This window comes from Physcomitrium patens, chromosome 9 (genome assembly GCF_059467195.1).
Source record: "Physcomitrium patens ecotype Gransden chromosome 9, ASM5946719v1, whole genome shotgun sequence".
Classification (NCBI taxonomy): Eukaryota; Viridiplantae; Streptophyta; class Bryopsida; order Funariales; family Funariaceae; genus Physcomitrium; species Physcomitrium patens.
The window spans coordinates 9,567,387-9,580,374 of record NC_143418.1 but is presented as its reverse complement, the minus strand read 5'-3'; the positions used below and the strand labels follow the sequence as shown (position 1 = coordinate 9,580,374).

General features: G+C 38.9%; 1 protein-coding gene across 2 annotated transcripts; it reads left to right on the top strand.

Annotated features, from left to right (window-relative positions):
* The first annotated feature begins 6,359 nt into the window (after positions 1–6,359).
* On the top strand, positions 6,360–9,930 carry LOC112287147 (uncharacterized). Of its 2 annotated transcripts, none has more exons than XM_024529896.3 (3): positions 6,360–6,655; positions 7,229–7,707; positions 8,034–9,930. In XM_024529896.3, the coding sequence occupies exons 2-3, from the start codon at positions 7,428–7,430 to the stop codon at positions 9,179–9,181; spliced, it is 1,428 nt and encodes a 475-aa protein (XP_024385664.1). In that variant the 5' UTR covers positions 6,360–6,655; positions 7,229–7,427; the 3' UTR covers positions 9,182–9,930. The 2 variants fall into 2 exon arrangements, with proteins under 2 accessions (XP_024385664.1, XP_024385665.1); XM_024529897.3 differs by having other exon boundaries at positions 6,364–6,655; positions 8,052–9,930.
* The last annotated feature ends 3,058 nt before the right edge of the window (positions 9,931–12,988 follow it).

Sequence of the window (12,988 nt, the reverse complement as noted above, 5' to 3'; positions counted from 1 at the left end):
AGAGAGAATTTGCCTCAAGGAATCATTGGATTCTTGGCTACTACTAATTGCTCAATCAAGTCTTGAAATAAGAAAGACTAAATTTGTTTATATATATATATATATATATATATATATAATACTTTTTGGTGCTATTATACCAAATATAAAAGTCTTAAGTTTTCAAAATATCCAAAATATGATAAAAATAACTTTAAATCCTTATATATCTTTATAGGGTATTATTTCTAAACTTCAAAAACTCATATCTTCCAACCGGACCATTCAAATACTCTCAAATCTTACATGAAGTGCAAATATACTGCTAGAAATTATTACAACAAATTTCAAATTCAAATTCATTGTAAATCTTAAGATATCACTAAAATCCTAATAATAGCTTCAAACCTTAATTTTTATACATCTTTATGTAATTATCTTTATATCTCACAAACTAAACATTTAAATGCCACAAAATTTATATGTATAGCTTCTTAATACAATAATCTACCTTCTCTATAAGGTTTGAGCTATAAATTCATCCAAAAACTTAAGATATGGCTCCAACCATTACTATGAACAAAATCACTTACTTACTGCCTTTGATTTGGATGCACTGACTTTACCTCTCTATAACTTCTTCATCTAAACTACAAATTTATCAAACATCATATAAAAAGTGTAGTTGAAGAAGTATTTTTTTCAATTCCAATTCATGATCTTTTGTTGTTCTTTGTAAATATATGTTATATCTCAAAGAATGACAGTAGATATGAAATTGATACCTTAATTTTGAGTGCCAATAACTTCTTCATAGAAACTCCAAATCACACAAAATTTACACCCAATTCATAATCAAAAATCCAAAATTACTAATCTTAGCCTCCAAAGCTTGAATGACTTCAAAAAAGAAACCCTAATCCCTAATAAGGCCTCGGACAGCCTCCTTGGAGTCTATTAGGCATAGCCTTAGACCAATAAGAATGAAGATCCTTATTTCTTACCTTCATCCAACCATGCCTTGCTTTCATCCCTCCCAATAAGCCTCCTACTAGTTAAGATTTTTTTCCTTATGCTCTTATCTCTTCTCAAGGCTTCATACTAAACATTTAGGTCCTATAATTTTTTTAAATGCTATAATCAAATTAGATAAAATTCAAAATAAAGTTTTTTATATCTACTTTCTTTAAATTAATCTATTAATCATTCTAACATACACAAAGACTTATGAATATATTATATATCCTAACTAATTTTTATATATTATAAGCAATTATAGTACCACAACATATTTAATATTAAGACCTTGGAAGAAACTCCCGATGTTTGGTGATTTTATTAGAGGTAGGAACAATTCTTGATGGTGTTCCAAATGTTTTATTTGAAGGAAGTTATGAAGGCCTCAATAATGACCAAATAACAAGGTGGTCTTCTTACTCTAGTATGGGATACTATCAATGGCTAAGAGGGCCTATCAACTCTCTTCGAAGAGAACAAAGATCGGAGTATGTAGCAAATACAATTTATTGCATCTTAGATTTTCTCAACATATAAAGGCCGCTCCTTGTAGAATTCATTTCTAGAAGGGGGGATAATGTCACAGACATACACATGTAAACCAATAAATACTTATATGATTTGGATAATAGTAGATAAAAGTAGGTCAATTCTATAATATTTTTTATAGAAGCTTTCTAGAAGCTTTATAGATGCTGCTTTGACTTTATAGATGTCTTTAATTGAATTTTTAGATTAAAAATGTGGTCAACAAGTTGGCCATATATTATACATGTTGGTAGCTTGAAGAATAAGCTAACTATATGGCCCACACGTAAAAAACTTGTGTTGTAAGCTAAGGCATGTGTCTTGCAAAGTCAACACATATTAGAGGTCCTATAAAACACTACCACATAACTCATATTTAGATAGTATATATAGAGGTAAGAGTAAAGCCGTCTTCACTCTTGTCAACTCTTTTCTTGCTTCTAATCTAGATTTAAGAATTTCTTGTTTTCTTGTCTTTTGGCAATAGCCATAATATACATACTACTTTATTTCTATTTTGTCACTTTTTTTTTTATACAAATTTTTTAAGATTATGCATCTTCTTTCAATTCATGTCATTGATATCACCTTCTCATTAAAGTTGACAAAAGTGGAGTCACATGTGACATACGAAAGCTTAGTCAAGAAACTTATATATGGAAGCCAACTCTTGATTTGCTCTCATCCTTGGATGTTAGTAAGATTACTATACTTGATTTTTCACCAATTTGTGTCTTTTTTACATTCACTACTACATTCATCTTATATATCCTTGTGTGTGTGATTTCTTTGTGTGCACAATTTTTAAAGCTTTTTCTCTTCAAAAACCTCAACATTGTGGATGTATCACTTTTTTCAAGTTAACTTTCAACATTGAATCTATTCATAGAAGTATGTCAATTGCACTTTTGTTTGATCTTAAGCATGTAGTTTTATTTATGCAAGTTGTAGGTTTATTTAACTTCAACTTCCAGTAGAGATAGGTTGCATATAAATAGAGAAGATATGATAATATTATCAATTTAAAAAGAAAAAAAAATTCAAGAGAAGTCAACTTCAAATCAATAATGTAATAAATAAATTGAAATGGAAACATGGAGCATGGAAAAAATCAAAAAAATCAAAATTAAAAAATTAAAAATGAGTGATCACCATCCAAGAAAATAATAGATAAACAAATAAAAATTACACATCTATCTCAAACATCTATATGGCACTAATAGAGGCTGAGTTTTAGACTTTGTATAACCAAGTAGAGAAAACAATCCTTTAGAAGATAAACAAAAACACTCATATTGTATATAATAGTTTTTTTTTTTTTTTTTTTTTTTTCTAACACAAAGATTAAAAATCAAATGTAATACATGGTGCTAGGGCCAGAAAGTAATTTCATAAAATGAAGATGTAAAGTCAATTTTGTAAAAAAAAAATACCATATTTAAACCAAACTGTCTACTATCTAAGCTCATCTAACCACTAGTATTCTATTTATTTATTTCATGAGTTTATTATGGATGATAATATTAATAATAGTCATTCTTTTAATTAAAAAGTTTTAGCTATGCTTCAACATAAAAGTAAGTTCTTCTTACTATAACATCACACAAAACAAAACAAAACAAAATTTTAATAGAAAAAAATAAAAATATGATTATATATATATATATATATATATATATTGCAAAATATGTTCAACATTAATTACATGACTCAAGAAATGCAGCAATAGTAGTTAATTACACAAATGAAAAAAACACGCTTAGAATTGAAAATAACAAAAGATAGCAATAAAAATCACAATCACAATTAAAATCAAATAACTAGACATATACGTAAATGCAAGGAAACTGATGTTATCACTTTGCAATTTGGTACATTTCTCGATGGTTTGTTCCTTGCATGAAAATGCGTTTTTACATGATTTCATGTTACTAAAAGCATGTGCTGCAGGGAGACATTTCTTGTTCTAAAGACAACTCTTTGTGCGTGGGTGTGTGTGTGTGAACTCCAAATAATAAGTTCCACTTAATATGCTCCCATATTGAAGGCATCTCATAAATTACTAATAATTGGGCTCATCAAGGCTCTCCCCTTATGTTGCAGAACACGAGCGTTGATGAGAGGGTGAGGGACTTCCATAATTACTTACTTCCCCATGCCCACCTGAGCACCTACTCCCCTGTTGTTGGATTAAGTTCCAGATGGATGGATGAAGACGAATATTCGTTATAAAGACGGGGAGGAGGAGGTTGAATCTCTCTCTCAACACTGCAACCCAGAGAGCCGTCAGAACAGACAGACAGTCTGTGGTGATAGATATATATATATATATATAAAATTAGATCTTTAAGTGAGCATGTGATGCTTGCCTTTGTGGATTCCCCCCTGCAACAACTATTTAAGAGCCCTCCCTAGTGCCGATAGTGTCTGGTCCTGGTGATTCCCCCCTCCCTGGTGGGATAGATAGTCAGCCAATTAACGGTACGATATTATTCCCCATATCCCATATTAGCATGGTTTCTTTTTATAAATAATTAGGGTTAGAGAACGAACGAGGCTAACCCCTGGGTTCGAACCCATAATCGGAACGCAATCATAGAAACGAAAGAGAGAGAGGGGGCACTGGAACGGCATTGGGAACGTAAAAGAACCGAGGGAGAGCATTGTTTCCACCATTCGCATGACGTGGACTTGTTTGGAGCTTTGGGAAGCATCCATTGGTGGAGAGCCTCGAACGTTTGAGAGTTGTGGTTCTTGATTTTAAGTACAAAATGGTCCTTTTTTTCTTCTTTTTTTCTTTTAGATGCGAAAAAGACCTATAAACGATGCAGAATCAATAACATTTATCATGGATTTTACATATCAACTTCAACTTTCTTTTTATTGTAATTGTAAGTTGCTCACTGAAGATTTCAAAGTGGATGCTGAACAACATTTAATTGATATTTTCAATTTACAAGTAAAACATAAAATATAAACACTGACTATAACTGTAACATAATGAATATAAAAAATGGGAACATGCTAATACTCTCATAATTTGTCTACTGTACTTTGTTTCTCTCTTTTCCTTCAGCATAATATTTTTACTATAAATTCCATTCAAATCATTTTAGATCTTTGTAAACCATTCATTTCCATTAATAAACACAACAATGAAAGTCTCTTCATATCAAAATTTGCCCACAAATTATTATTATTATTTTTTGGTGTTATGTATCTTAAATTGCAATGTCAAATCATGGTATGTTCACTGCACATGTAACCCAGTAATATAGAAATAAAAACATAATTTAAGACAACAAAGAAGCTATCTAAGAATTGAGTCAGTTAAGTTGTTTTGGAAACTCGTTCATAGCTTGAAAATTGCCATATGAAATTATACTAGATAAATCTCTAATTCCTACAAAATTCAACTATAAGTGCCCATTCAACTATGAAATCAACACATCCAGTACACTAAAAACATAGTTTCACTTTTGTAGAAATCAATTAAACTAAACAAGAAACATAGCACCATCCCCCGAAAAAGGAATAAGAAAGGAGAACGAGAGAAGAAAGAAAGGAAGAAGCGAAAGATGAAGTAGAGAAAGAAATTGAAAGAGGGGGGGAAGGGGAGTTAATGGAATGGAGAATGGTGAATTCAGTTCATATGCATTTGAGAGATGGCTATTTTGGAATAACATGGCCAACAAGGCAGGGCACAGAATGGTCCTGGCTATTGTAACCCCACCCGCTTCCCTTGTTTGTTGGGTCCTCACAGGGAACGCATCGCAGCCGCAGTCGCAGCAGCAGCGTCAGCAACAGCAGCAGCAGCAGCGAGGAGCTTGCTTTGCCTGGAGAGGAGGAGGAGGAGGAAGAGGAAGCAGAACAGAGCAGAGGAGGGGGAAGAAGAGGGAGAGAGGAGGAGGGAAGAGGACAGCACCAGCCACGCCGGGCTTGGCATTGATCAAACACACCCCCCCCCCCTCTCTCTCTCTCTCTCTCTCTCTCTCTTTCCTCCCCTCCCCTCGGGGTATTATTATTATTGTCTACGGCGCAGGGGGCCACTGCAACTGGAAAAAAAATACACAGAGTGCAACGGAAGGAAGGATGGAAGCCAGCCAAGTGGGAGGAGGAGCTTCGACGACACACACAGCGAGAGAGAGAGAGAGACATAGAGAGAGCGAGGCAGAGAGAGTTGAGAGTTTAGGACGTTGAGCTGATTCTGGAAAGTGAGCGAAACGAGCAAATGTGATGGTGGTGGAGTGGAGGGAGAGCAGGGAAGGGAAGTGTTGACTGGTGACTACTGGGAGATGTTGGTCTTCGTGGAGGTGGTGCGTGGAATGGGGGGCCGGATGATGTGATTCGGTTCGTTACATATCTAGGAAGGAGGATTTGGTGGCGTTGTCTTCTGTCTGCTGTGTGTGTGTGTCGGGGCGACGACGCCCAGGACAGGGAGGGACGGAGGGTGGTCCAGATGGAGGGCAAACCAGGCCGATTTCCGGTATCGCGCGTATTTTGGGACCAAGTTTGTTTTTGGGCGGGTTGGGAGGGAAGGCCGTGGGATCGGCGGCGTGATTCGGGGCGCTTGGTACAGGAGAGCGGCTAGATTGTGGAGCGGGCGGCGAGCAGGAGTTCAGGGGAGTGTTGAATTGGGGCGCCAGGGCGCGAAGAGCCACGAGAGCTCGACATGCTGCTGCTGCTGCTGCTGTTGCAAGTGCGGGGTGATTGCGTTGTGAGGAGGTGCTTCCACGGTGGTAAGGCCGGGGAGGGAGGGGGTTCGTGGAGGTGCAGTGGGGTTGCAGGGGTTTGAAGATTTTGGGCACCGTTTTTCGGAGGCGGAGGAGATTTGGAGTGGGTGGGGTGGACTCGGGAGGTCGGGCACGTGGAATATGGGTGGGTGGTCAGAGCGCGGTCTGACGGATTTCAGAGACGGAGCTTAGAAGGGCGAGGTGGTTGCGTGCATGAGGGCTCGCTCGGGGAGACGTCGAGGGCGAGTTGTTGGGGCAAGTCCAGTAATGTTGGTGGAACGGGCATGAAGGATGGCAACGTTGGGCGCACCGTTTGCTGCTCGGCACGGTAGGGGGTATGCGTATCTGCGGAGGAGAGATCCGGTGCGGAGGTGTGGGTGAGAAGGGGCGTGGCTGAGGTACGAAATCTGGTGTGGTGCAGAGAGCATTTGGAGATCGGAGGAGAGCGGGAAGGAGAGAGAAAAGGAGAGAGATAGGCGAGAGAGAGCGAGAGGGTATGGGGCGGGAGAAATTGGGTGAGGTGTGGAGGTGCCGGGTGGGGTATTGGGTGGTAGTGGGCGTGTGGTGGCAAGCGATGATGTGGCAGAAGCGGAGCAATTTGACGGGCTCCAACAGTAGCACAGTCCGATTGGTATAGGGATGATGAGTAGGGTGGATTGAAGGCGGGGTACATTTTAGGTAGATGCTATTGTAGGGGCGAGAGTTGGAGGTGATTTACGTGTACTCTTACAGCGGCTCATTCACTTCAGAAAGTGTCGTTATGACTAGTGTCGTTTGTAAAAAAAAACGGAATTTGGAATTATATTATACATTGTAGCATAAGTGTATTTATGTAGGGCGGTTGCTGCCCATTTTAGTTCGTAGTAGAGGCAGATTTATTTTATGACCAGATTGTGGTTAAGATGTAGACCATAGAAGGCTGGCTGGGAGGCGGTGCATTGAACATGTGTTAGTATTGGTTATTATTGCAGTGAATTTGGATATTTGGGGCTGCATGCGCAGCGACACTCTTCAAGAAGCTCTCGGTTGAGCCTGAGATGAGGATATTTGGCATTTGGACGGGCAATGAATTGACTGGCGGTGGAGACTTTGGAGCATCTCATTTGTGACTACTGTCATCAGAGTGAAGATTCCAAGGCGAGGGAGGGCGGAGAAGGTGTTACAGTATGCATGCGTGTGAGAGCTAATGTAGTAGGAATGACGATGAAAGATGAAGACTATGTATTGGATTGGAAGCATCGCCAGCCCAAAGGCGAAGAATTGACTCCCTCATCAAAGTCATTGAAATCTTCTGCTATGGTATCGTGCTTCAGCATACAGCCCGTGTCATCCAAGTCCACGGCCGACCTGAGTCGAGAATCCCATGCTAGCTTTCTTGATCTGCAGGTTCAGAGATCTACTCCCATGTCGTTCAACCCGTTCCCACCGTTCAAAGAGCTTAAAAATGCAGGTAATGCACATTCCATTCCCGGACTGGCCATTAGTCTGTGTGCCAGTATGCCTGTGTGTGGGGTTAGACATTGTAGGTGTGAAGGTTGTGCATCGAAATTGCAATTTATTTTTTATGATCTGAAGTGTCTGACGCAGAAATTGGTAGGTTGAGGGTGCGTAACTAGTTCTTCGTCGTCCTAAAACATAGGAGGAATCGTGGTTGTGTAAACATTCCCGACACATAATGATCCTATACTTAATTAGTGGAAAACCTGCTCAACTACAGATGCTTGTCTTTTGCGGTTCCTAGAAGTGGGCGCCGATATGCATGACTTATGATTGCAGGGGTGTATGGGTGTCTAGCTGAGGCTGGAGATGACAGAGATGGTAGAGGTGTCGGTCAATTTGATAAGAGAGGCAAGAGCATTACCGCAGACTTCACTGCCGAAGGGCGTGGCGACGCGAGAGGAGACGGGAGAGGGACCGCAGAACCCGAGGTTGAAGTAGGACTAGGACTAGGACTAGGAAGCGGTGGCAGCTGCAGTAACAGAGAGTGCGATCGAGTGACGGTTGCTGAGAGGCAGAGGTCAGGTTCACATGGCGGAGGAAGTTTCTCGCAAGGGCACCCGATGTCGGGAGTTTTCAGAGGTGGGAGCGATGGGGCGACTTACAACCCGAGTGAGGGGAGGTCGGAGCAGAGTTCGGGGCTTCCATTCATGAAGAACGGGTTGCAAGGGTATGGGTCGGGGTATGAAAGGAGACCGGAGAGCTCGTCGTACGGGGGAAGGGGGGACGATAGCAGCAAAGGCGGGGGATCTGCGAAGAATGCAAGGAAGCTGGCGGATTCGGACTTCGAGGACACGGACTCGGGAGGGGGTCCGGTGAACAGCAACGAGGAGGCGAACGCACGGACGTTGAAGAGGCCTCGGCTGGTGTGGACTCCGCAGTTGCACAAGCGGTTCGTGGATGCGGTGGGTCACTTGGGGATCAAGAACGCAGTGCCGAAGACGATCATGCAGCTGATGAACGTGGAAGGGTTGACGCGGGAGAACGTGGCGTCGCACTTGCAGAAGTATCGGCTGTATCTGAAGAGGATGCAGGGGCTGCCGTCGGACGGGCCAATGGCGAACGATCAGCTGTTCGCGTCGACTTCGCTGCCTTCGAACTTGGGGATGCAATACATGACGAACCAGAGGGAGGAAGTGGGTCCGGCGTCGTATCCAGCGGTGGGGGTGGCGATGCCATTCCCAGGCGGGGGGGTAGGGCCTCTGGGGACGGCACAGTTTGGTGGGTACGAGCAGATGTCATACGATGGAGTGAACAGGAGGTTTGTGCAACGGCCGGCGACGAAGGACCGAACGGAGCACATATCGGAGAGCGAGAACGGGAACCACGCGAGCCCGCAGAGCCAGAACGCTCACAGCTACGTGGAGAACCGAGCGGGTTCACCTCCGAGGCGGCTGCTGTCGCTGTTTCCGACGAGCTCGGGGTGAGGCAGTGGCGGCGCGAGAGGAGAGAGAGGATGGAGAAAGGAGATTTTTGTCGATGGTGGGGTGTTGTCGATCATCTCCCAAGGTACGGAAGAAGCGGCAAGCTTGTTCGTACGTGTGGAGGCTCCGTTGGAAGAGCAAAGCGAGGGAAAAGGTCGCGTGGGATGGTGCGAATGATGCGAACCTGGTTGCCCAAACGATGTCGAGAGAGAGAGCGAAGCATTGGGGCATGGGGATGAAGGAGAGGTGTGAAGGTTCACGCTGCATGCTGGAGGCAGCGCAGGTGGGGTGTGGAAGAGAGAGCGAGCGGCTGCAGGATTGGACAAGCTTTGGATCCAACAGTGATCTTGTATAGGTGTGCTGGACGACTTACAGATAGTTGTGTTTCTGCTTCGAGAAACGAATGGCCAACTGGTTTGTAGGGTTATCCGTGTGCTCATAGATTCTGAAATTGCTTATCTTCCCGTTCGTCTGAGTAGGAGCCGGTTGTTCAGTGTAGTGGATTGGGTTAGTTGAGACTGGCATGTTCGTCCTTCTCATCCTTCTGATGCCAGAATGGTCTTGTGGGGGCTGAGTTGCGGTGAATTTGGTGGATGGCTTTATTCCAGAATGCTTACGATGTTGGAGCACTGCATTATCTGCATCATAGTGGTCGTAGTTAGTGCATCAAACTCTTGTACAATGATGGATGCCAGTATTTCCTATGTGGCATCTGCTTCAAACGATGATCAAACCAGAACCACATTGTGGAATCCTTGTGTGGCTTTGTGTGGACTGTCTGTACTGGCAACGTTTGAAGTGATTGACTTTGCTTTCAATTCCTGGTTCCATTTTGTTTTTGGAAACTTGAAGGTCTTGGTTGTATGAATTGAGGATGTGCATATTCTTCAAACATGGTTTTGTCTGGTTACTGTTATTGATACCCATTTGCTTATGACACAAATGAATTCGAAACGTTCGATTTTGTAACTTGTGACCCGTTTTTATAAGTTTGTTTCTGAACGGAATTGTGTTGTGAGTTTTATGGCATTAGGTTTAGAGAACTTGTGTAAGGTATAAAATCACATGCCTTTAAATGACATTTGGATGACAAGTTTGATACCACATTTGTCTCCTTGATAATCAATCCCCCAAAACTAGTTATTTCTAATAGTTAATCAGCTAGAATCTTGGTATCTAGTGTCGTTCATTGTTGTAATAATTAAAAAATATTTTTGGAATGGACAATATTAATTAGTGGGGGGGGACAACTATATATTGTAAAAAGTTATACTCATTTTAAAACCTTGTACATTATAGTTTTGTTTTAAGTTATATTAGTTTTTTATTTTTATCTATTATATATATATATATATATATATATATATTATTGGTTGAATTAGGAATTTAAAGTTTTTATTTTGAAGAGTTTTAATTAATTTATATCACTTTTTTTCATTGATATATAGACATATTATTATCAAATTTTAAATTTTAAATTTTGTTTTGTTTGATGTATTTCTAAGATTAAATTGACAATTGTATGATTTTTTAAATTAATTGGAAAATATTAAGTCAACCCAATCTAAACTTGATTCACCTTAGCTCTTAGCATCATGTACTTTGTCATATATTCCTCATCAATCCAAAGAAGGTTATATTTACTCACCAATTCCTCAATTTTGCATCTTAAAAGTTTTTATTCCTCATTCACAAATGTTGACAAGTAACCAAGGGGTTTGTAGGTATTTTTGTTAATTATAGATTAAATTAGAATGATTCCAACTCTCTAATGCAAGATTGGCTTTAGATTCCATTTGGTTGACATTGAAGGCAAATTTATCAAAATCCAAAGATGACTTTTAGATTAAAGAAGAATATATGATATGGTTCAAGATAGTAAGAACAAAAGTGAGTTAGTTTAAGATTCAATCAAATGTTCTAAAACTAGATTGTTGTTTTAGAACATTTGATTGAAAAATTGTACATCAATAAATAAAGTGTTTCAAGAAATATACATCAATGATTTTTATGATAAATGATCCACTTTTACATGTTATTTCCCATCTATTTCTTGTAGCTTTTAATCTTTTTCTCATTTTTTTTTGTACTCAAAAATTTATTAAGTCATAAAGTAGTGTTACCAAAACTTGTCAATGGTAAAGAAGTGCTTTAGTACCAACAATTACAACAAAATATAAGAATATCTTTTTCAAGTCTGACACAAAAATATTTTTTTTCTTGAAACATATGGATTCACCATCCCAAGTGTCCGAACCCTAAAGAAAATGATATATATATATATATATATATATCTCCTATCCCCATGGGAACTACAGACATAGCATTGATCCCATCTCTTTATCCCCATTGTGAGTCTCTTTCATTGAGGACTTTTCCAATATATGCAATAACAAAAAAGTTGGCATCCTGTGCAAGATAATTGTGGTGGTACTGATATCATTAGGCTGCTGTCATTGAGGTGGCTGAGCTAGGATTCCATGAGAAAAAGGTCATGGGAAAACACAGGCTCTCCCTTTGTTGGGTCACCCTTGTCCTTGTGCTTACCAACAATTGTGGCAAGTCAGAAATTTGTGTGCAAAGAAGCCGGAGCAATTATGCAGTGAAAATGTTGTGTGCAACAATGACAGTAGATCATCTCATGCAGGCCTCTCCAAAGCAAATTTCCAACACCCTGCAGTGCATGTGAAAACTGCGTTTTTCTGGTGCAGAACATGACAACCCCACATCACAATCTGGAGGTGTAGCATTCAGCATGAACCTCAGAAAATTCATGGGTTTGTGAGAAAGGTTTTCTACTTGGAACTGTTGAGCAACCATGTTATTGATTTTCTAACATGGGTGGTGACTAGGAAGAAGAGTCCACAACATGCTGCAGGGTGGATAGCATCTGGATCAAGGTAGCCTTGGAAACAATGCCCCTTCTTCTTCTTTTTTAAACCTTTGAGTGGTTTAATTTTTCGCACTTAAAATGGAATTTTGAAAAAAATAAAATAAAAATAAAAAAGTAAAATAAAAAGGAAAGTAAACATTATAAGTTGAAATCTTTTTTGGCAATATTGCATGCATCCATAATATGTGTTTCTTGTAGTTTAAAAGATAAGGTTTTTGTTAATATACATACACAGGTTGCACAATTTAATATATATGAATTTAAGTATAAATTTATAAAAAAATAAAATTTCAAATATTTAAATATAACTGATTTTTTTAATAATTCTTTTAATATAAACATAGCTATTTGTGGTTTTTTATATTTTAAAAATCCAAATTTCTTGAAAAATTGAAGCTTTATAATTTTTTATTTGAATATCAAATACATTCAACCTTGTATATATATATATATATATATATATTTATATATATATATTTATTTGTAATTATTGCATTAAGTAGCCTTTTCAACAAACAAATCATGTTTTAACTTAAACAAATTAGTATATAACAACATTGTCTTTGTTTGTTGTTAAGGTGATAATTTTCAAAAGTTGATAATATTATGGAGGAAAATTTGGCAAATTGTTTATTAAAGCTACATGTGACAATAAAGACACTATTAAAGAAAGCTTAAGAACAACAAAAGATTAATGTAAATGCCCATTGCAAGGAAGATCTTTAATTCCATGTTAGAGATAAAGTATGGTTATTTTGTCATAATATTAAGACTAATCGCCTTTGTGACAAATTGGATTACTATAGAATTAGATCATTTCTTATTTATAAATAAATTAAATCAATTTTATTACAATTATACCTATTAAAGTGTATAAAAATCTATTCCATATTCCATATGTCTCTTCTTGAGCCATA

Coding starts and splice junctions, on each gene's coding strand:
- LOC112287147 (XM_024529896.3), top strand. CDS start 7,428: ATGCGTGTGAGAGCTAATGTAGTAGGAATGACGATGAAAGATGAAGAC. Junction 7,708..8,033: donor CAAAGAGCTTAAAAATGCAG/GTAATGCACATT, acceptor TTATGATTGCAG/GGGTGTATGGGTGTCTAGCT.